Source organism: Sminthopsis crassicaudata, chromosome 4 (genome assembly GCF_048593235.1).
Source record: "Sminthopsis crassicaudata isolate SCR6 chromosome 4, ASM4859323v1, whole genome shotgun sequence".
NCBI classification, from domain to species: Eukaryota; Metazoa; Chordata; class Mammalia; order Dasyuromorphia; family Dasyuridae; genus Sminthopsis; species Sminthopsis crassicaudata.
Genome location: NC_133620.1, coordinates 343,435,491 through 343,458,827, shown reverse-complemented (window position 1 = coordinate 343,458,827; position 23,337 = coordinate 343,435,491). Strand labels below are relative to the sequence as shown.

Sequence of the window (23,337 nt, the reverse complement as noted above, 5' to 3'; positions counted from 1 at the left end):
AAATCCCTGTGCTGGGTGTAAGGCCTTCTCTTCCCAGACGGGGGCAGCACAGGCCCATTCTAGGATGCCAGCCTAGGCTTTCCAGGAGCAGAAACAGATTGTGTGCTTCCCCGGCATCAGACAGCAGGCTAAGGGAGGAGGGAGAGGGGGCCCCGTGCCCGTCCGAACCACCGCCTGCCTTTGAAATGACCCTCATGCAGCAAAGTAAAGCTCATCGGGTCAGAGGGCTCGGGATCCACTTAGTCCTTGTGTGACCTTGGCCAAGACCCGTGACAGCCCCCCAGAGCCTCGGTTACCTTATGTGTAAAATGAGGAGATTGGACTAGGGCTCTAAGGTCCCTCGGAGCTCCCAGTACGATTCTCTGAGCCTTTAGATTCCCATCATCACCATCCCAGTCATCCTGCTTCCAGTTTTCCCTCTTCCATATGGGTGGTTGGATGGGGTAATGGATACAGAACTAGTCCCAGTGTTCAGATCTGACCTCAGCTGCTAGCTATTTCCTGACTTAAACTGAGGTTTCTGTCAAATGGGAATAATAGTTGTACTTACCTCCCAGTGTTGTGAAAGACAAACAAGATAATTATAAATCACTGGGTTCGCAGTAAGTACCACATAACTGTCCGCTATCACTACTGTAACAGCCTCTGGTCCCCCTGCTTCCAGTTGGACCTTCACCTAGAAGGCCAGATGGCTCAGGAGATGGAACCGAGGACCTGAAGGGAGGAAGCTGTGAGTCTGAATCTTGCCTGAGACATTTACGGGCTATGTGACCATGGGCAAGCCACTTAATTTGTCTTCCTCAATGTCTCCAACGAGGGATAATAATAGCCCTCATTATTAGACAACAGTATCTCAGGCATTCTAGGAGGGGAAAAAGATACCTGTCATTGTAGTTGGTACTCAATACTCATATTCAAAGGGTCCAGGAAGTTTTGAGAGTGTGAGAGAGTGTCATATGTGGGACTCCCACTGGAAGTGAGGCCATTACAATTTTATCCATAATCCAATAGAAATTGTGTTAAACCTGAATTTAAAATTATATATATATATATATATATATATATATATATTTATTTATTTGTGCAACCGTGTATCCCAGCTATCCCAGCAGACAGCCCTGAGATAATCCATCTCTCCTATTCTTCTACCTCCCATCTTACCTTCTGGTGTTGCCGTGCAGATCAAGTGTGATAATATTTGTGAAGCATTTATCAGAGTGCCTGGTACATAGTAGGTGCTAAAGTTATAAAAGTTTTTTGCCTTCCAGTCAGATGATCCCATTGCTGCCATGTCAACATTTCCAATACGCTCCTATGACCATCTCAGCTTCTGCTCAGAAGCATTTGCCTGCCTATTGTCTGCTGAAAACCACACAGACTCCTTCAAGGCCTTCCGAGCTCTGGCCCCAGTTTCCAGATGTAATTCCCATTAGTTCCCCTGACGTAACTTATGTTCTATGAGTGTAAACTGTTAAACATTCCACATCCTTCCCCATCTTTCCACAGGCTGCTCCCTCCCCTCAGGGCATCCTCCTCCTCCTCTACAGACCTGTGAATCATTAGCCTTCTTCTTTTAACCTTGGATCCAGTTCTTAGATCAAATGCCACTTTTTCTATGAAACTTTCTCATCTAGCACTCATCACATTCTACCATATATTACAATTGTGTATACCTGTTATATTCCATACTATATTGTAAGCTCTTTGAAGGGCTAAAATAAGCCCCCATAGTCCCCCTCTTCCCCATCCTTATCCCCAGTTAATGGTTTCTCCAAATCACCTTATATTAATTTATCTGCACATCGGTCCCACCCTCTCTCTTCCCTAGAATGCAGGCCCCTAAGGGGAGGATACATATTCATCTCTGTATCCCAGGCCTTGCTCAGTCTTGCACATAGTAGGTGCTTATTAGATGGCATCTGGAGCAGTACCTTTAACACGGGAGGCACTCTTGTTGTGGAGTTTAATAAGACAGGGGATTTGCAGTAGCTGCTTTCTCTAATACCAAGGGATAGTAGCTAGAGCTCAAGGTCTTGACTTCTCTCTAGCCCCAGCAGACCTCCAGGAGCAAGAACTAGATTGTAGAACAGGGTTGGAGGGGGGGGGGGTTCAGCAGATGCTTAGGGCTTTCACAAGGAACTTTTGTCCAGCTTTCACTCCACCTTTTACCTTAGCCCTACATCCTCTTCCAGGAAATGAGGTGGGGGATGTTTCCTCCAGCATGAGGCTATGGTAGCCAAAGATCAATTAGCTGGAGGAGTTACATCAGCTCTGCAGCTCTGGACTTAAGGAAGCCATGGTTCTGCCTTCAAGCTCTCCAAGTCTGTGTGGAGCCTGTGCCCTGCTCCTACAACATGCATGTTGTGCTTCAGTCGGTGGAGGCAGCTGTGACTCATCTCCGGGTGTCCCTTTCTACCCTCGGCCGCAGCGTGGCGGGCTTGACCTTAATCGATCAATCGACTAATCAATCGGCCGTGCTTGGCCTTGGAGGCCCGCCATGCCTGGAATGCTCTGGCTTCTCCCTGCCTCCCCGTCTCCTTCGGGACTCTGCTGGAGCCCCGCGTTGGGCCAGAGTCCCCCGCTCGCTGAGCCTTATGTGGGATGACCTTCCTGCCCGGCGTTCTTCCCCCGCAGCTCCTAGAGAAGAGTCCTTTTGTCAGAATTCAGCACAGAGCCAGGATCTTGTTGGAAGGCCATCCCCCTCCTCCTTGGGTCAGGCACTGGGCCAACTTCTGGGATGATAAATGTTAAAAACGAGAGAAACTGAACCCGGCGTCCGAGTCCGGGAGGGCAGACAGGGCGGGCGCCGGGCTCTCAGTGCCTGCGGGATCGGGCTCTGAGGGCAGAGGACGCTGGCGCAGGGAAGGCTCCTGGGAGGAGGTGATGCTTGCGCTCGGTGCCCGGAGGGGGATGCTCTGCAGCGGAGCGCAGGAGGCACGGGACCCGGGGCGGGCGCTCCGGGCGCGGGGCCGGCACAGGAGCGCTCCCCCACACTGGGGAAGAGGTCCCTGAATCGGCGTTCCTTCCGAGGGGCCCGGGGGTCTCGGGAAGGGGCGAGGGAGCGGGGACTGCTCCAGGCCCGGGCCTCCCCTCTTCTCCCGCCCATTCCCCAGGTGCCGCTTCACGTGTGCCATCCTCGGCCCGTAGTCCCCGCCCCCCTTTCCAATCTTCAGCCCCTCGTGGACCCGAGGAGAGACAGGTTTTAGGACCCTGCGGCGGCGCCGCCCGAGCCGACAGCGGCAGCCCGGCCGCCCAGCTCCCCGCTCCCTCTTCAGCAGGTGAATCGGGCTCGGTCGCCCCCTCCCCCTCCTCGGCGGCTATGGCCCCCCGGTGGCCCGCGCCTCCGCCCCCAGGGACCGGCTCCCGGGTCCGGGCTTCCTCCCGGGCCGCGCCCTGCCCCTCGGCCCCCGCCCTCCCTCTCGCCCGCCCCCCCGGGGCTGGGTGCGCAGTGAAATGCGGTTTGGCTTTGCGCGTAAAGGGAACGAGACCAGAAGTTAGGAGATCGCGGAGGGGGGAGCAGCCTCCGCCGCTTCCTGCCGCCCCCACCCCCTCCCCAGCCCCAGCCCTCGAGCCCCGGCCTGGCCGCCGGCAGCCTGACTTCCTCCGCCCCGCCCGCCCGCCGCTGCACTCCGCCGCTCCCGGGGCCGCCTGGACGGGACGCCCGCGGCGCGCAAGGTCCCCGAGCTGCCAGCCGCGGGCACCATGCGCTGAACGCGGGGGTCGCCCAGACGTCCCTCCGCCCGAGCCACTGCCCACGGCGCCCCGCAGGTCTGGAGCCCCCCCCTCCGGGAAAGCTGGATTTCGGAGCGTGGAGGCGTCTGGCGGGCTGGGTGGGCAGCACCATGGGCAACGCGGCGGGCAGCGGGGATCACTCCCCGGCGCCGGCCGCCGCGCCCCACAAGCAGCCTGCAGCCCCGAAGCAGCCGATGCCCGGAGCCGGAGAGCTGGAGGAGAGGTTTAACCGCGTCCTGGTTAGTGCGCCCTGGGGGTCCGGGGGGGCGCCGGGCTCGGGGCCGCCGAGGGGAGGGGGTCTCCAGCCAGAGTGAGTCAGCGTCAATGTCAGTCCCGCCCCTCGCCCCCCCACCCCGCCCCAAACTTTGTTTCCTCTCCTGACTTTTGACTCCCTCGCGCTCCCCACCTGCTTTGCCTGGAGGACCGCAGGATGGGGAGGACCGAATCTCTCCTCCCCCTCCCCCGCCCCCGCCGGGATCCGACCCCGTGTCTGGGAGTCTCCGAGAGCCGCGAGGTGCAGGGGCTCCCCGCCCTTCCGAGCCCAGCCCCGCAGGCAAGCCTCCACACCGAGACCCCCGGCGCCCACTCCAACCTCCGGGGCCGCGTGCTCCGTGATCCTTGTTTGGGATCGGGTAATTGGGCCGGATCCGGAGAAGGGCTCCCCTTTCTCCCCCCCTCCCGGGAGAGGTTGCGCGCCCTTATCTAGGCCAGCCCTGAGGGGATTAAGGCAGGAAGCAGACCCCGTCTCTTCTAGTCACAAGGGGTCCAAACCCACCGGGTCACCGCGGCCCTGAGGGATGGAGGCTGGGACCCAGGAATCCGGCCGAAGGGGGTGGGGAGAGTGGGGAGGGGCGGAGGGGAGAGACCCCCAAACAGGAGCCCTCTCACTCCTCCTACTGCTCCCCCGCAGCCTGGGCGGGGGGAAGGAGCCGGCTCCTGACCCCAGCCCTGGCTAGTTACGTGACCTTGAGTCTCAGTTTCCCCGTCTGTTACATTTCTCTTATAATTTGTAAGTAAGGGTCAAAGTAATTAAAAGAGGGACGCTGGCCTTGGAGCGCGAGAGCCCAAGTGGAAGGCGGCCTCCTAACCTGGCTGACCTTGCACCAGAGTCGTTTCGTCTCTCGGTCCTCAATTTCCTCTTCTGATCTGTGCAAGGAACGGTGGCTACCGGCGACTTCCCCTCTAGGTCTGTGAGGGCCCTTCCAGGGCTGGCAGGGCTCTCGCAGCTGCTTCTCCCGGCCGCTCTGAGCCACTAGTGATTGCTGGGGACCCGCCCCCGCCTCATGGAAGGGGAGAAGTGGGCTTGCATTTGCCTGTGTCTGGGGGGGGGCAGGTCACCCTCCAGGGACCGGGCCTGGGACGGTCTGCACGTGGACAGCTTCCCAAGAGGGCTCGGAGAGAAGTGGGCTACTTCTGTGAGGTTAGCATGGAAAGGGGCTGGGCAGCAGGCTGTCAGGCTGAGACCACCCAGGTCTAAATTAGGGGTTTCTGGAAGGGGGAGAAGGGAGTCCCGCTTAGCCCAGAGCTCCCAGAGTTAGTTCCGGGAGGCGGCTTAGAGATCATCTCTTCCATTTCTTTTATAGCTTCCCCGTTGTTTCACCCAGTGAATGAGTGCCCGCTATGTACCGGACCGTAACTTTGAAGGTTCTCTCCAGTAATGGTTCTAATCCACCCCTTTCCCCTTCCTCGATTTCCCCTTGCTCACCCCCATTTATCAACAAGTAACAGGGTGGACCATTAAATTTTTCCATTCTGCTCTCCTTGGGGAGTAGGATTTCGGAGCAAAGATAGTCAGAAGCAGGGGAGGACGCGAAGGAGCTGGAGAATAACCCTGCCTTCCTTACAGCCTTGCCAGGCAGGTGGGATTAGGCTGCCTTTTCCTGGGAAGTTAAGTGATTTCTCCGAGGCCACACCCAAGCGCTAAAATCTTACATTTAGAGCCAAGAGTCAGTTGAAATCTTTCAATCTTGGTCAACCCCCACCACTTAAAAAAAAACAAAAAAACTTTTGGTTTTACATCACCTATATTTCCGAATATATACCTCCTCTACCCAGCAACAGTTCTTTGTAAACAAAGTTTAAAAAAGAAAGAGGAAGAAAAGTCATTCAGCAAATACGTCAACTGTGTCTGACATCTGGTACTATATTCCAAATCTACAGCTATCCCCACCCTTACCCCTCACCTCTTTCTTAACTCTTCTCGGGGACCAAGTTTCCACTTTTTCATTAAAAAATAAAGGGCATTGATAACTTTTGTTTTTGCCTGGATTCCCCCCCCCCAGCCTCCCTCTTTCCCCTCCCAGAGAGCCATCCCTTATCAGAAAGAATATTTTTTATTTAAAGAGGACAAAGTGTGTGTGTGTGGGGGGGAAATCAGCAAAACTGCTCAATACGTCGAAGGGAAATGACTTGACCAAGATCACATAATCAGAATAAACTAGCTCTTGAAATCAAGCTCCAGATGCTCTTTGACAACGCCGAACTGGTAATGATGTTTGTTCCCCAGAGCTGGGGGCCACATCACTTTTTAAGAAATAACATTGCTGTATTTTGATTTTGTGTCATCTATATTTCCTTCTGTATTTCTCCCATCATTGCATCCCAGAGAGCTATAAAGTGTGAAGAAAGAAAAAAAGTCCAGAAAAACCAAAAAATGGTTCAAAAAACTCTAAAATTATATCCAGTAACCCAGACCCATAAATGCTCCATGGGAATGTTTGTGATGGAATAAACTGGAAGACTAAGCTTGGAATCAGGAAGACTTGAATTCAAATAGGTTCTTGGGCAATTTTTATCGATATGATCCTGGGCAAGCCATTTAATTTTGTCTCTTTCAAATTTCCTCATCTATAAAAGGGGTTAATAACATTTCTTTTCTTTTTTTTAGTATAGCTTTTTATTTACAAGATATATGCATGGGTAATTTTTCAGCATTGACAAGTGCAAAACCTTTTGTTCCAAGTTTTCCCCTCCTTCCCCCAGATGGCAGATTGACCAATGCATGTTAAATATAATAACATCTATTTTCTAGGATAATTTCTGCCTCTTTCAGTTTCCTTGTCTATAAACATCTACTTTCTAGGGTTGTTACAGTGAGAATCAGATGAGATCATATTTGTAAGGCTCTTAGCACATTGCAGGCGATTAATAAATGCCTACAAAATATCTTCCTTCTCTACCCCCACATTTCATCAAAAGAGATCTTGTGTATTTGGGGCCAAGCTGGACCACAGCATCTAATGCTCATGAGCGATCGATCCCTCTTTTCGTCTTCCTTTTATCCTAAGTCACTGTTGCACTAGCCCCCAAGGATGGAGAGTACATCTTTGGTAGACTTAGTGACTAACTCAGTATGTTAAATTAAATCAAATGCCCTAAATGATGAGGAGCTGTCCCATGGATCTTTCCAAACAATGAATGAATCAGAAATTATTAATGTTTGGTTTTAGCCGGATGCATTAGGATTTTATTGTCCGGATGTGTTTTTTTGATTCTGTTTGTAAAACTCCTTTTAATGGTAAACAGAGCCAATAAGTGGATACACAGATTGACCTGGAAGTGTGAAGCCCTGGATATTTGTAGATGGGTGGCAGCAGTGGATAGAATGTTTGTTATTAAAGAGATTATTTGCCCCTACATATATGTATGTCAATATATATACATATGTGTGTGTATATGCAAATATATGTGTATATATGTACATATATGTGTGTATATACACACACCTGAGGGTCCCCTAATATGGTAGAGGGTAAGATTCAAAGTAGAGTCGTATTATTGATTATAGATACAGAGTTCATTTATTTTAGTCATTTTTCAGTCTTGCCCATTTGGAGTTTCCTTGACAAAGATCCTGGAGTAGTTTTCTGTTTCCTTCTTGAGCTCATTTTACAGATGAGGAAACTGAGCTAGACAAGGTTAGGTGAATTGCCCAGGATCACACAGGTAGTGTGTGTCTGAGAAAGAATAGACAGGGTTTCAGAGGCGTTATTAGTCCAATCCCCTCATTGTACAGTTGAGGAAATCGAGGTACAGCTTTGAGTAAGATTTGCCCAGAATCACATAGCTAAAGGCTGGATGAATGAACCCTCCGGGATTTACTCATGTAATGGAATCTGCCTACTAGAATTTCCCGGTATCATAGAATCTATAGGCCTCCAGACTGTCAGAAGTGGGAGGGACCAGAGATCTTTTCACACTTTCTGTGGATGAGAAAACACAGGGCCCAGAATGAGGAATTGGGTAAGGTCACACAGCAAACTGGTGAAACAGTTATGACTAAGGAGGGTAGGAGTGGGATGGCAGGATGAAGTCAGGACACAGACAGGAAAACTTAGGAGCGTGCATAATAGTACAGAGCCAGTCTGTATAATGCCAGCTCTGTGTTCTTGTGGAGAGAATCCAGACCACACAGTGATTAGACATTCTCCCAGCATTTCTGCTGACCAGTGGGAGGAAGCAGTGGAGGGATGACACACAACTTAGATTTACCTACAGAGTTGGGTCCAAGTGCACTGCGACTGGCACCTGATGCAGGAATGGATGGTGTCTGAATATTTGGTTTAAGATCATTTTTGGAGGGGTTTGGGGAGTAAGGCAGGATAATTTTACTAGAATAAGGAATGGTCCCCTGAATAAGGAAGGGGAAGGGGGTAAATAATTGTACAGGTCCTACCACGTGCTAGGCACACTGTGCTGTTTGTTGTTGTTCAGTCGTGATTAACTCTTCCTGGCCCCAAGGGGGGTTTTCTTGGCAGAGGGAGTGGAGAGGTTTGCCTTCTCCAGCTCATTTTACAGAGGAGGAAACTGAGATAAACAGGGTCAAGGGGCTTGCCCAGCTAGGCTAATAAGTGTCTGAAGTCAAAGTTGAACTCAGGAAGAGCTCTGTTCATTTTACAAGAAATATCACCTCATTTGAAGATCCTCTGTAGCAATTGCTCTGCTGGTACAAAAAGGTCGTAACCCCTGCCCAAACAAGACAGTCTAAACGTGTGTGTGTGTGTGTGTGTGTGTGTGTGTGTGTGTGTGTGTGTGTGTGTAGCCCTAATCTAGGTCTGAATCTGAATCCAGGCCCAAGTTCTGTCAAATCCTTTCTTTATATTACTATATATTGTGATATATAATATTATATAATCTATTTTAATTTTTAATAATCTTTTTAAAAATTTTATTTATAATTTTTTGACAGTATATATGCATGAGTAATTTTTTTTATAACATTGTCCCTTGTATTCATTTTTCCAAATTATCCCCTCCCTCCCTCTACTCCCTCCCCTAGATGACAGGCAATCCCATACATTGGATTTTTAATAATCTTAATAAGACTCATTAACTTCTAAGGCTGGATCTTGGGGCCTAGCTTCCTTTCTATAGAGGGAGTTCAGGGGGGCACCCTTGAAGAAGGGTGACCTGTCGCTTCCCCCCTCCCTCCCTTTCACTCCTCCCTCATCCCCCATCCTAAGGCAAAGCTTCCCAGAGTGACGCTCCCTTCCAGCACACGGCCTGCCTGGAACACCCATGTCCATGGTTGGAATCTTGGTCAGCTCCCGTGCTCTCATTTCTTTCTCATTTTTTCTGACTCCCCTTCCCCTCTCCCCGACACTGGTCGGATTTCTTGAGGCACCACTCCAGCTAAGGCAGCTGAGAATTATCCTTGGGTGCAGTGGAAAGTCCCAAGACCACAATACAAACTCCATGACTAACGACTGTTACCAAGCCTGGCCTATGACATAAGTCCTAACGTTTGACACACACACATCATCTATGCGACCTGGAAAGCCTTCAGTAGCCCAGGCAATTGACTCTCTAAGACATAAGTTACAGAGGCAGCCAGGTGGCTCAGCGGATAGAGCACCAGCCCTGAAGTCAGGAGGACCTGAGTTCAGACACTTAACACTTCCTAGCTGTGTGACCCTGGGCAAGTCACTTAACCCCAGCCCCGGGGGGGAAAATAAAGAATTTACAGAGAAGCTGCTAGTTTCCATTTAGTAGAGAGTTTTTCCCATGCTGGGACATTCCCTACATTAAAATCACTAATTGTACCCCCCTCATGAAGAATGAATTAATCACAAATTAATCAATACTATGTATCTATCCTTCCTGCCTCAGCAGGTTATTGTGAAGACAACTCTGCAAACCTTTTAATATTAGTCTGTTTGAGTTGCTCTAATCATCATCATCATCACTATCATCATGCGGTCCAGAGACACCATCTGCTGCTTTCTTTAGTCACCCATCTTCTGCCCTCCCAAGACCCCCGTCCCTGTGTAGCTATGGAAGTCGTGCCCTCCCACCCTCTCCCTCAGATGAGGGGCCTACCGCCCCTGAAGCTACTTTGTGGGGTGCTGCTGTTTAAAATGTTGGGGGGAGGAAAAGGAGGAACAGATTGCAGTATGGGGTTTCTGGCTGCTGCCTTAGCAACGGCGGTGGGCCCATATTGTTCCAAGAGAATTTGGAGGCTCCCATCTCTCCCTCTCCCCCTCACTCCTACCTGCTGCACCCTCCTCCCAAAAGGCAAAAAGTTGTGGTAGGGAGTCTCCAAGAACTTCCCCCCTCCTCCCCACCCGCAAAGTTCCTCCTTCTACCCTAAAGCTCCGAGCACTCAGAAGAGGTGTTCTCCTGTCCTGGCCATTTCAAAAGCAGTCTGTTTGGCCACAGCAAATCACTTCCCCTCTGTCAGCTTCCTCCTTCATGATGGGAGAAGCTTGAGACGTAAGTGGAAAGGACGGGCGAAAAACTGAAACAAAAAATTGAGAGAAAGTTAGAAAATAAAGGAATAGTCAGGGGAGGGAATAAACATTTAAGCACCAAACTCTAGGTTAAGGGCTTCACAGATAGGATTTCATTTGATCTTCACAACAATCCTAGAGAGTAGACGCCATTATGATTCTCACTTTACAGTTGAGGAAACTGAGTCAGACGGAGATTTTTAAATGATCTTTCCAGGTTCACACAGGTAATAATTGAGTTAAAATGTGAATTCTGGTCTTCTGGGCTCCATGGCTACTCCTTTCTCCAGTTCATCATCTAACTTGCAAGAGAGGGAACCTTGCTTGCAGAGGAAGGGAGGGGACACTATAAATGTGTGATATTGTATATACTGTCAGACACAGTTGATGTTTTGGTATTGGTAAACCAATTTTACCCCTTTTCATTTAAATTCTGTAACAAGGACCAGTGTGCTGTGTTAGGATGGATATGGAAATAAAAGTGGTGTTAAAAACAAAAGATCAATAAAAAAATTTATATATATATATATATATATATATATATATATATATATATATATATATATATATATATATATATATATATTCTAATAAAATATATTTTTAAGTGAGAGGAATGAAATAGATGGGTTTTTGAGGCCCCTTCTGGTTCTCATGCTTTGTGGTTACTTCTTAGGAAGAGGAGGGCCTTCAGGGAAGGAGGGAGAAGTTGTTTATAAGTTTGTGTTCTCAGCTGTTGAACCTGGGTTCTGGAACTCAGTGTGGGGTGGGGAGAATTCCAGCAGCCATAGAGCTGGAATCAGAGCACTCTGGCTCTGATTCCCAAAGGGAATTTTGCTGATTCTATGTAGCTTTCTGGACCTTTTGCTCTCTCTAGATGTAGTCCATGCAAACTAGGCCGGTATTAACCTCATAGCATGTTAGGGATGGACCCAATCAGTGTGGAGTGAGAAGAGTAGGGGTCCGCAGAGGCACCCTTTGGAGGGTGGGGTGGGAACACATGGTACATAATGGAGAATTCAGGCTTTGATATTTACTAGCTGTTTGGCCCTGTCAAGTCCCTTCATTAAACCCCAATTTCCTCATTTATTAAATGAAGATACTACTATTAATAACTTCTAAGGCCCCTTCCTTTTTTAAAATAGCATTTTATTTTCCAAATACATGTGAAAATAGTTTTCAATATTTATTTTTGTAAAACTTTGTGTTCTAAATTTTTTTCCCTCTTTCTTATCTCTCCCTTCCCAAGACAGCATGCAATCTGATAATAGGGTAAATATCTGTGATCCTTTTAAACATATTTCCATATTTTTTTTTTTTTTTTTTTGGTGAGGCAAGTGGAGTTAAGTGACCTGCCCAGGGTCACACAGCTAGGAAGCGTTAAGTGTCTGAGACCAGATTTGAACTCGGGTCCTCCTGAATTCAGAGCTGGTGCTCTATTCACTATACCAACTAGATGTTCCATATTTGCCATATTGTTCAAGAAAAATCAAACCAAAAGGAAAAACAAGAGAAAAAAAAAACAAAGAAAAAAGGTAAAAATACTGTTTTTATCCACATTCAGTCTCCATAGTTCTCTTTGGATGTGATTGGCATTTTCCATCACAAATCTATTGTAATTCTAAGACCCCTTCTAGGTCTAATTATAATACTCTGACCTGCCAGGGCAATGGAGGTGAGAGCATCTGTCTGTCAATAGAGCATTTTAATTATGCCTTGCTGTTTTTTTTTTTTTTAAACATTCTTTACCTCATTATTACCATCCCCTCATAAAATAGTCATATCATTAATTTATTAATTATGGTCATTAATTATAATGATTAATCATCACAAACTCAGAATATTATGAGTTATTAACAGCATGTACTATTAATTATTAATAAGCCATGAAATGATAATAGCTAGTATTTGTGTAGCGCTTTAAGGTTTGAAAAGTGCTCTACAAATATTCTCTCCCTGTAACAAATAAGTACAGTCAAGCACAATAAGTGAATCCATTAGATGTGACTGCAAATGCATGCTTCATTCTGCATCTGTATATAGTCCATCACCTCTCTTCTGGGAGGTGGAAAGCGTGGTTCATCATTAGTCATCTGGAATCATGACTGGTGATTACATTAGTCAGAATTCTGAAATTTTAAAATTGTTTTTTCTTAACATATGGTAGTCATTGTGTGCCTTGTTCTCTTGGTTCTTTTCACTTCGCTCTGGATCAGTTTGTATAAATCTTCCTAGGTTTCCCTGAATACTGTTCACGTTGGACATAATATTCCATTCAGTTTGCATTTATATATATATAATATAATTGTCCAGTCATTCTTCAGTTGATGGGCACCCACTTTTTCCGATTTCTTATCTACAATAGAAAACCCTACTCTAATTATCTTTGTACTGATGGGTCCTATTCTGTATTAAATCCAGCTTTAAAATATTTTAAAACATTTTAAAAATACTTTAATAATTTTAAAATAACATATTTAAATATTTTCTCCAGTTACATATAAAGACAATTTTTAACTTTCAATTTTTATAATTTTGATTTCTAAATTGGTGAGCCCAACGGTTGCTTCATTCTGTACGCTAAGCTTCAAGCAAAGAGCATGACTTTGTGGCCTTTGTTTTCATCTTGCCTGTGGATTTTGCTTGCATCATCCCCATGCCAGGAATGGACCTTTTCCCCTCCCCCTCTTTCAGATTTGAAGCTCTTTGGAAATTAAGACCCATCTCAAAGTTCTGCTTCCTCCAGGAAGTCCTTTGTCATACCCCAGGTTAAAAGGGTCTCTCCCCAAAGCAGGTGCTTTACTCGTGCCCAGAGCCAGAGCCTCTCTGAGGGGGCAAAGGGATGGAGGGAGCCCATGTGGTTCATCTAGCGGCCCCTGCCAAGAAGGGGTCCTCCAGGGGAGCAATTACAATAATTACAATAAATTATTTTCAACATATATACATGATAGTTTTCAACATTCACCCTTAGAAAATCTTGTGTTCCAAATTTTTTCCTCTTTCCCCGTCCCCTCCCCTAGATGGCAAGTAATTTAATCTATGGTAAACATGTGTAATTCTTTGTTTTAAACATATTTCCACAAATATCCTGCTGCACAAGAAAAATCAGATCAAAAAAGGAAAAAATGAGAAAGAAAACCAAACGCAAGCAAACTAATGTACCAGCTCTTTGATCCTAGGCAAACCATTTTAATTCTTGTATGGCCGGTTCCTAGTACCACAAAAGGAGGCTTTGGACTCAATAACCTATGAGGCTCTTCCCGCTCTCAGTCCGTGGCCTGGCAGGACCGGTGCCCTCCGCCTCTGAGGGGACGAGTGCTCCCTGACAATGTATGTAGTCGCTGTGACTCCTTGTGGGTTATTAGCAGCAATAAACCACGAATGATCATAGCCAGCATTTATACAAATCGCCCCCCACAGGAAGGCCCCTGCCCCCCAGAGTCTCTCCCTTTGGCGTTTGCTCCCGGGGCTTCGCAGTTTCACACAAGGGAGACCCTGGCGTGCTCCTCTGAGGTCCACTCTGGGCCGGTGTGCAGAGGGGAGCCCCGCTCGGCGCCGGCTGTGCTCCCGTAGGGTGTGTCTGGGCGCCCTGTAAGGACAGGAACCGGGGAGCGGCCTGCTAGTGAGGCGGCCCAACGCTCCGGCAGGTCCCGTCCGGTCTTGTGCCGCCGTTCCAGTGTGGGGAGAACTGTTCCCAGAGGGGAAACTCGGGGTCCCCTAGTCAGACCCCCAAAGAGGGGAGGGAGGTTTGTCTGTCCCAGCGCAGGACATACAGCCTCAGGCGGACCCAAGTTCAAATTCAGGAGCAAATCCCTGTCATCTGATAACAGAAAAGTCTTTTTTCACTCTCCTTGGCTGTGAAATAGGGAATAAAAGTAATTGTTGTTACGGAGAGCAGATAAGTTAAGGGGCTCTGCAGGTTGCACACTCTGTATAACAGTTGGGGTTATCACGAATACGTTTTCGGGGAGACCAGAGCCCCGCCACTGGAGACCTGGAGAGGATTCCTAGTCTTGGAGAGAGAGGGGAGGGCGGCAGGGCCCAGGGGTCACAGGATTTCCCAGGGGAGCTCTGCTGGCCTCGGCCAGGCTGGGGAGGGACACCCAGTGGAGCCAGCCCTGGTGAAGAGCGTGTCAGCAGGAAACCGCGAGAGGGAGGGGGCCGGGCCCCACGCCGGAGGCATCCCACTTTGGAAGGGTGGGGTAACTGTGCTAACGGCTGTGTGTCTGCTGGGGCTGGGGGGCCGCCACTTCCCCCTGAGGAGAGAGCGGGGGGGAGGCTCCCTGATGAATGAGCGCTGGGCGCAGACAACAACAGGAAGCTTGGGGAGATGGGTGGTGGGGCAGCAGGAAATTGTGCAGGCTGTTCCCGGTCCCCGGGGTGGCGGGCCTCGGCTCTTGTCCTGGGGGCCTGGGAGGGACCCCTTGTGTGAGGAGGAGGGTCTGCCCCCCGCCCCTTCCCTTCCATCCCCACGCTCCCTCGGATTCTGCCATCAGCTCCTGCTTGTGCTCAGCCTCCCTGGCTGGAGAGTGCCAGCATGGGCGTGGGCAGCTCCATGTGCCTCGGCTCGGATTAGGGCCTGCTCTTCCTTGGCACGTGGTCATCAATTCCCTTTAGAAGGAGCCCCAACCTTTTGAAATGTCTGCTTTCCCAACACTTCTCCCCTTGTCCCGTGCCCTGCTACAAGTGTCTAAAAGCACCATACTTTATTTTTAAAACATGCTTTTATTGATACCTTTTATTTTTATATCATCTCAACTTCCCTTGTCCCAGAGGGCTGGCCATATAACAAATATTTTTTTTTTTTTTAAGGAAAAAAAGAGGAAGAAGAAAAAAAAATCAGCCAAACCCAACCAGTATATTTTTAAAAATTAAAGTGATTCATATTTTTTAGAAATTGAGAGGAACAACCAGGTAACTAGTGGGAGGACCTAATCTATAAGATGCAGTTAAGATGTGTTTACAGGCAGCCAGTCAGCGCGGAGACAGAGTGGGCCTGGAGTCAGGGAGGCCTCCGACACTTCCTAGCTGTGAGACCCTGGGCAGTCACCCAACCCTGTGCCTCAGTTTCCTCATCTGTAACATGCGCTGGAGAAGGGAATGGGAAACCACTCCAGTACCTCAGCTGATGAAACCTGCTTCACTTCTGGATTCCCTTCCCATCCCTAACAAGTGGCCCGAGCCTACATTTCCTAGGCACTGAAGACCCCTGATGGGCCCCAGTTTGCCTGGGGAAATAAGATGTGTCCCTGGGCACTCCCCCAACCTTGGGCCAACAATATTAAGTACTTACTATGTGCCAAGCACGTGCTCAGCAACGGGGATACAAGGCAAGATTTACCCCCAAAGAGTCCCTTCTTTCAAGTAAGTCACATCCTAATAAGACCCAGAGTTCACTCTAGGAACCCTCAGTTCTAACCCCTAACAATTTTTTCAAGAGGGTTTTAATGAATTTCTTTTTTTAAAAATGTTTTTGTGCACATTCAGGACAGATAGGTTCTTTCCCCTTTTTTCTGATCTCTTTGGGATGCAGACCCCGTAGAGACACTATCTACAACTTGTCTTTCAATTTTGTATTTTATTTTTAAGTATCTGGTGAGTTCGGCATGGAGCTCTCAAAGCTGTGCTGCTTGGCTGTACTTCTGGCTCTCTTTGCCCTTGCAGTCGCCTGCTCCACACTCAGTCCCACGCTCTTGGTTCTGAGTCTCTGGGCCGTACTAAAGAGCTTGTCTCATTGACAGCCTTTCACATACGCGAAGAGAGCTCTCATGTCCCGCCTTCCCCCAAATCTTCTCTTTTCCAGATTAAACATTCCCCTTCCTTTCAACGGATCTTTTTTTTTTTTTTTTAATTAAAGTTTTTTATTTATAAAACATATGCACGGATCATTTTTCAACATTGACCCTTGTAAAATCTTGTGTACCAGATTTTCCCCTCACCCATGGCAAGTAATCTAGTATATGTTAAACACGGTAAAGTTTGATGCTACTGATTAAAAATTAAATCCTACCATCAGGTGCTTTCCCCGCCTTTTCCTCATCCCAAAGGGATGGCCCTGGAAGGGGGGGGGGGAGGGGTCACACCCCTTCCCTTCCCTTTCCTCCAGGGAGGTCTCCTCCCGTGACAGCCATTTTCCACTTGTGGTCTCCACTTCTTAGAACACACTCATCTCCCTGGCTGTGCCCGGCCCCCTCCCCCTCTAGTGGACAACTGTTCATTCTATTCCCTGCCCAGGAAGTGGGGCCTGCCGCTCCGGCTCAGCCCCAAGGCGCACCTGTCCCCGGCGTTCAGAAGCTTGAGGGCGGGGAGGGGGTAGCGGGCAGGGGACGGTGCCAGCCGGGCATGGGTGCCCTTCTCCCCATCCCCCAGCGGGTTGGCCGCTGCCCTTACGCCGCGCCGTCTCCGGCTCAGTCAGGACGGAGGCGGCCCCTTCCCTGTGAGATGCCCCATTGTAGCGATGGGCACACCAGGACAGCAGCTGCTAATTAGCACTTGGCTCCATTAGAGTTATTTCTGATGCCGGGGCCTAAATTTAGCCTGGCTGGCAGGCTGTGTGGGTATGTCTCCCCCACCGCCGCGCCTGGAGGTCCTACCTGAGCTCTCCCCGATTTCCCCCTTGGGACGGTGGTGATGCTGGGAGAAACCCACTGAACACCTCCCCGCATCCATTGTACACAAATGGCGGCTTCCTGGGCTACTGGGCAGAGTATTGGCTCTGGAGTCAAAAGTCCTGGGTTCGAAACCTGATCTGCAAGTGCTTGTTTCTGTACCCTTCTACCCTTACAAATGAACAATTGGACCAGTGATCTCTGATCCACTCTCCAGCTCTGAATTGGGCATGATCTCTGTTGACTCCTGGGAAGCCCCCCAGATACTGTGTATCTCTCCCTACCTTCCTGTTCCTCCCAAAAAGTCATAGTCTCTTTCTTTCTTTCTCTTTCTTTCTTTCTTTCTTTCTTTCTTTCTTTCTTTCTTTCTTTCTTTCTTTCTTTCTTTCTTTCTTTCTTTCTTTCTTTCTTTCTTTCTTTCTTTCTTTCTTTCTTTCTTTCTTTCTTTCTTTCTTTCTTTCTTTCTTTCTTTCTTTCTTTCTTTCTTTCTTTCTTTCTTTCTTTCTTTCTTTCTTTCTTTCTTTCTTTCTTTCTTTCTTTCTTTCTTTCTTTCTTTCTTTCTTTCTTTCTTTCTTTCTTTCTTCTTTCTTTCTTTCTTTCTTTCTTTCTTTCTTTCTTTCTTTCTTTCTTTCTTTCTTTCTTTCTTTCTTTCTTTCTTTCTTTCTTTCTTTCTTTCTTTCTCTCTCTGTCTCTCTCTCTGTCTCTCTCTGTCTCTCTCTCTCTCTCTCTCTGTCTCTCTGTCTCTCTGTCTCTCTCTCTCTCTGTCTCTCTCTGTCTCTGACTCTGTCTCTGTCTCTCTCTCTCTCTGTCTCTCTCTGTCTCTCTCTCTCTCTGTCTCTGTCTCTCTCTCTCTCTTTCTCTCTCTCTGTCTCTCTCTCTCTCTCTTTCTTTTTTTTTAAGCTTTTTATTTTCAAAACATACACATGGATAATTTTTCAGCATTGACCCTTGCAAAACCTTGTGTTCCAAATTATCCCCTCCTTCCCCCCAGCCCCTCCCCATAGATGGCAGGCAGTCCAAAACGTGTTAAATATGTTAAAATATATGTTAAATCCGACCTATGTATACATGAAATATGAGATATTCTGCAGTAGCCTTCCAGGCGGGTGAACTGTTGGCTCAGGACGTCTCCACCCCTTAGGAGACCGATCCCTGGCTCGGAACCCCCCAAACAAGGGGCAGATACTGGTCCTCGGCCAAACTCCTGGGGGGCAGAGAGCACCGTGCCCCACGGCCACTCGGCCATTCCTCCTGGGGTTGCAGGGTGAGCCACCAGAGGAGACACAAGTCGTTTCCGGTTTCATCACTGGGGGAGAGGGAAGATGTTCCCCCTCTGTCTTCCCCAACCTGGCTCTGGTCTGTCTGTGGGGAACAGGCCACCGGCTGGCACATTACCACATTTCCTGTGGGGGTGGGCCCAGGGGGAACGGTTAGAAAATGGTGGCTCAAGGCATCATTTCCTGTTATCAGGAGGACAGTCCCCCAGGCAGTGATTTGGGGAGAAGGCCAGACGCCCTCCAACATTCAGAGGTGCCCAGGGCCACGCTGCAGTTATGGGTCTTCCCCAAGGGGCCGCTTGAGGAGAGAGGCTCCTTGGGACGCTGTGGCCCAAACCTTCCCCTGTGAAGAGCGGACACACGTGGCAAAAAGGGGGTCTATGGATGGCTTTCAGTGTGCCCATCAACTTGAATGGGCAAAAAAAACACTTTTATTTTCATTTATTTAGAATTTGACATTTATTGAGCATTTCCTTCAATTATTTAAAAACATTTAAAAACATTCTTCACCGGGACTATCAGAGGGGTCTACGGAAGAGAAAAACTTCCTGGGTTGTAAGGGGGTCGGGCACTTGTGAAAACTCTGGAATTTTGGAGAGTGGGAATCCGCATGGGGCCTCTCAGTTGGGGAGCATGGGTGTCCGGGGGCACATCCCAGAACACCAGGGCGCGTGAGAGCTCCGGACGTGCACATGAGGACGCCTTGGGGGGTCCGAGAGAATTACTGGGTGGGAGCGTTTGGCCAACAATGACAGTAACCAGCCATCATGCAAAACTCTAAAGGTTTGCCGGCCAGTGGACATTTAATCCTGCAGGAAGCGGGGACCGTTAGTATTAACCCCTGCTCCAGTTTCACAGATGAGGGTCCTGCAGGGAGCGTCCTGCCCTGTCCTAAGTAAGGAGGTGCGCATGGCGTGTGGGTGTGAGCAGAGGGAGCATCTGTGTGTGAGTGGGTTGTGAGGGACTGTGTAAGTGAAGGGGATGCGTATGTGTGCGGGAAGGGATTGAGGGGGGGGAAGTGAAGGGGACTTCATGCACATGACCAAAGGGAGACGGGGCACTGGGTGGGGGAAGAGAGACAGGTGGGGATGTCAGATGGGGGTTAAGTTTCTGTTTGGCCTCTGAGACGGAATGAGCCCGTCCCCCGAGCTTTGGGTGGTCCTTATAGCACCCGGCTAGTTCGGCCCCCCGGGACGAGGCCCCTGTGCTTAGGAGCGTGACTCGCGCTCGCAGGTTTGTCCCCCCGAGGGTCGGCACGGAAGGTGCATGAGAGAGAGAGCGCCTCATCTTTCCCCCCTAAGACTCAGATTTCCAAGGGCAGCATCACCCAGGGAATTCCCAGGTAGGGACTAGGGGTTGAGCCCAGGAGGCTGAAAGCCCCGGCTCTGTCACTTGGCTTATTTCCTGTGGCGTGTTTCGTTTCCAAAATCCCCTTCCCACACCAGGAACCATGGCTCACCTTTCTCAGCTCCCCAGACTTGAGCTACTCCCATTTTCCACGCAAAATGGCGACTCTGGGCCCCTGAGGGGCCCCGAAAGGCCTACAGCGGCGCTGGGTTTGAGGGATGGAGAGGAGGCCCTCCCCGGAGAAGTTTGCTGGGGGAGTGATACTCGGGAGGGTTTGGGCACGAGCGTGTTTAGGCGGCCCAGGGCAGGCCCCGGCCCCTGCACATGGCTAGTTCTCACACCAGGTCAGGGGGAAAGTAGGCCGTACCTGAGTCAGGGATGGAGAAGCTGGGGCGGTAAGGGTTAAAGAACAAGCCCCACCTCCCCTTTCACCCGAGGCTCTGTTGCTGTGGGACCCTCCATCGCAGGTGGGGGGGTCTTTGCCCATCTTCCCCTGGCTCGTTCCCCTCCCCAGACCCTAATACTTGTTACCGGTTTGTCTCTGTGCCCCGCAGAACTGTATGAACCTGCCTCCGGACAAGATACAGCTCCTGAGCCAGTATGGACAGCGAGAAGAAGTGGGAGCTGATCTGTGACCAGGTAGGAGCAAAGAGGGACGCGGGGGCGAGGAGGAGGGAGTGGGCCGTGGGAGGGGCGGCGCAGGAAGCTCTAACAGTCCTTCAGCGGCACGGCTGGTGGAGGAAGCAGTTATGACCTAGATTTAGAGCCCGGAGCGGAGTGACTTATGCAGATCTTAGGAACCCCCCCACTCTCCCCCATGAGACTAGAGCCCCAATTTAGTCACTAACTGATAAAGAGCATTCCGCCTGAGGAGCCCAGGCCTGCCCTGAGAGCAGAAAGAAGCGCTGCGCCAGGATTCTGGTGGCTGTGTTCTCCTTGAAGAGGGCACCTTCTGCAAGGACGCAGAACGCGTCGCGGCAGCCCATTCCCAGCCTCCAGGGCCCCCCGGCGGCGTTAGGCAGCTCCACGCAAGCCTTCTCTCGGCACGGGCCTGGGGCGGCACGGGCCGCAACGCGTCGGGCCTCCTCAGGCCCAGTTTCTTTATTTGTAAAACGTGGGTAAGAATGCTTCCCATTGCACAAGAGAGGCTTTTATTTTATTTGGGGGAGAATGCTGTGCACTAATTAAACCACAAAAGGGGAAATTATTATTATTTTTTTTTTTTTTGAGGCTGGGGTTAAGTGACCTGCCAGGGTCACACAGCTGGGAAAGTGTGAAGTGTCTGGGACTCCTGACGTCAGGGCTGGTGCTCTCCACTGCGCCCCCAGCGGCCCTAAAAAGGACTACTATTAAGAAAAGAACTGTTGCAATATTTTTGCACGCGAGGGCCATTCCCCTCTTTCTTGAATCTCTCTGCGGTTTTATACCTTATAGTTATAGGAGTTATTTACACACACACACAGAGTTATACGAGGTTATACACCTCACATGGTATTACTCTATCAGAATATGTGCTTCAGAGAGTGTAAGTGATGATGGCTAGCATTTGTAGAGCCCTTTAAAGATGGAAGAGAACCATTTTATCTTTGCGGCCATCCTGGGAAGTAGGTGCTGATGTCCCCGTTTTGCAGATGGGGAAACCGAGGCCCTTTCCGGTGTTGGCTACTTCCCGGATGCCCTTGCCCTCGCTCTGCCCCTGTCCGTGCCCATCAGCTCTGCTGTTTGGCAGCCACTCAGGAGGGAGGGGCGGGCAAGGCCTCTGCAGGCCGGGATGGAGAGACATAAAGGAGCCTCCCCTCCAGGAAGCGGCTGGGGGAGGAAGGCTGAGCAAGGAAAGCTCCCCCGGGACCCAGGGTTGGGTCCTGGCTCTCCTGCTAATGGGATGGTGGAGCTGCTTGCTGAGAATCTCCGTGGGGGGTGGGGGGTTAGCAAGGGCCTAAGCTGGGAACCGAGGGCCTGGTCCACAGATGGGGGCACTGCAGAGGCTGGCATCAAAGGGGGCCTGGGCAAGGGCCAGCCCTGTTAGAAAGAATAGGTTCTGCTGGTCCCCATGACTCGGGAATGTGCTTGAGCTCGAGGAGTGCGTCCCCAGCAGGGCCCGCAGCAGCTAGTGAGTGTGTGAGGGGGGTGGTGCTCTCTGCCTACCCAGACCTCCGCAGCTGCCGTTCCTGGGCTGGGCAGATGGCTCGAGGGGCGGAAGGCACTGGGAAGGAGCGGGGCCCAGGAGCGCCAGCCTTACGGATGCACCGTCCCGACCGGGGGAAGGTGGGCGAGGGGGGGCTGCAGAACTTGCCCCCTGGCCCCGAGCCCTGCCCCTTGGGCAGAGGAGGAGCCTGGTATCTGGGCCCATGCCCGAGGGGGCCGCGTGGGGGAAGCTTGAGGGAGCCATCTAGTGGTGTTTCCCCGTCACTGCAAGGCAAGGCCTTTAGGGCCGTCCTGGGGAGAGGATTGTGGTGGCAGGTTGAGGGTGAGGTGTGCTGGGGGCTCTTGAACTTCCCTTTCAGCTAAACAGCGCCCTCTCCCTCCACGCACACGCATGTCTGGGGGGTTTACACACATACACGCTACATCTATCTGAGTTTAATATGAAGGGGGTGGGGGTCGGGGCCGGGGAAAGCCTTTCCCCACAGTCACCAAAGGAAGCATCATCCCCACGGTTGTTCCCTTTAACAGATGAGAGCCCGGGGTCCAGAACCAGCATTCCCCTGGCCCTCTATAAGTCCCCTTCAGCCTCCTTAACTCTCGGGAGGGGCAGCTAAGTGCTAGCAAAGGGCCGGGAGGGGGAGGGGGCGCAGGGGGAGCTCAGATCCGGCCGGCTCTGACCCCTGTTTGCCTCAGTTTCCCAATCTGTAAAATAAACTGAGAAGGGAAGGCGAAGCCCCTCTAATCTCTTTGGGGCCACGAAGAGTCAGACACGACCGAGGAGCTACTGAACAACATGAAAGTAGCCCCTTGATCCTTACAGCAGTTCTGGAGATGGAGGCTACTGTTACTCCCATTTACAGATGGAATGAAGCCGTGCCCAGGGGCACACGTGTCTGAGGCAGGACGCGAAGGCGCTGTTCTGGGCCCCGAGCCGGCGCTCCACGTGGTCTGTTACCCGAGTTTTACTTGGAGCTTTCAGGGTCCGTGTGGTCATCCAGACGGGGAAACTGAGGCCCCAGCGCCACACAGATAGTAAATGACGACGTTGGCCTTGGAGTCCATTTCCTTTCTGCCGGATCCTCTGTTTTTGTTTCTTCTACTTTTCTTTGGCAAATCATTTAGCTTTTCTGGCTTTCCATTTCCTCATCTGTGAAATGAGGAGTTTGGCTGGAGGGATCGCTGAGGTTCCTTTTAGCTCTTCTTTCTTCCCTCCAACAACTTTGCTCAGCTCTCCCCATCTGTGCCTGGGGCCTCCAGGAGGCGTCCGCGTGCCGTAGCAGATGTATAGCCGGCTACGGAAGCACTCAAGACTCTCCCCCTTTCCTTTTCCCCACCTCCCAGGAGCGGTTTCAAGTCAAGAACCCCCCAGCTGCCTATATCCAAAAGCTTAAGAGCTACCTGGAGACAGGTGGATGTCAGCAGAAAGGTGACAGCTGATTGGATGACAAACCTGGGGTATCTTCCTCATCTATATATTGGATCTTGCTTCTCTCTCGACCG

At 50.2% G+C, this 23,337-nt stretch overlaps 1 protein-coding gene across 1 annotated transcript in view; it reads left to right on the top strand.

The window, feature by feature from the left end:
- Window positions 1–3,719: 3,719 nt before the first annotated feature.
- Window positions 3,720–23,337, top strand: part of FMNL1 (formin like 1) — a 43,520-nt gene continuing 23,902 nt past the window's right edge. Inside the window, 5 exon segments of the mRNA XM_074261020.1 lie at window positions 3,720–3,971; window positions 20,247–20,294; window positions 20,296–20,331; window positions 23,179–23,250; window positions 23,252–23,292. Of these exon segments, the coding sequence (XP_074117121.1) occupies window positions 3,843–3,971; window positions 20,247–20,294; window positions 20,296–20,331; window positions 23,179–23,250; window positions 23,252–23,292 (326 nt within the window). The 5' untranslated portion in view covers window positions 3,720–3,842.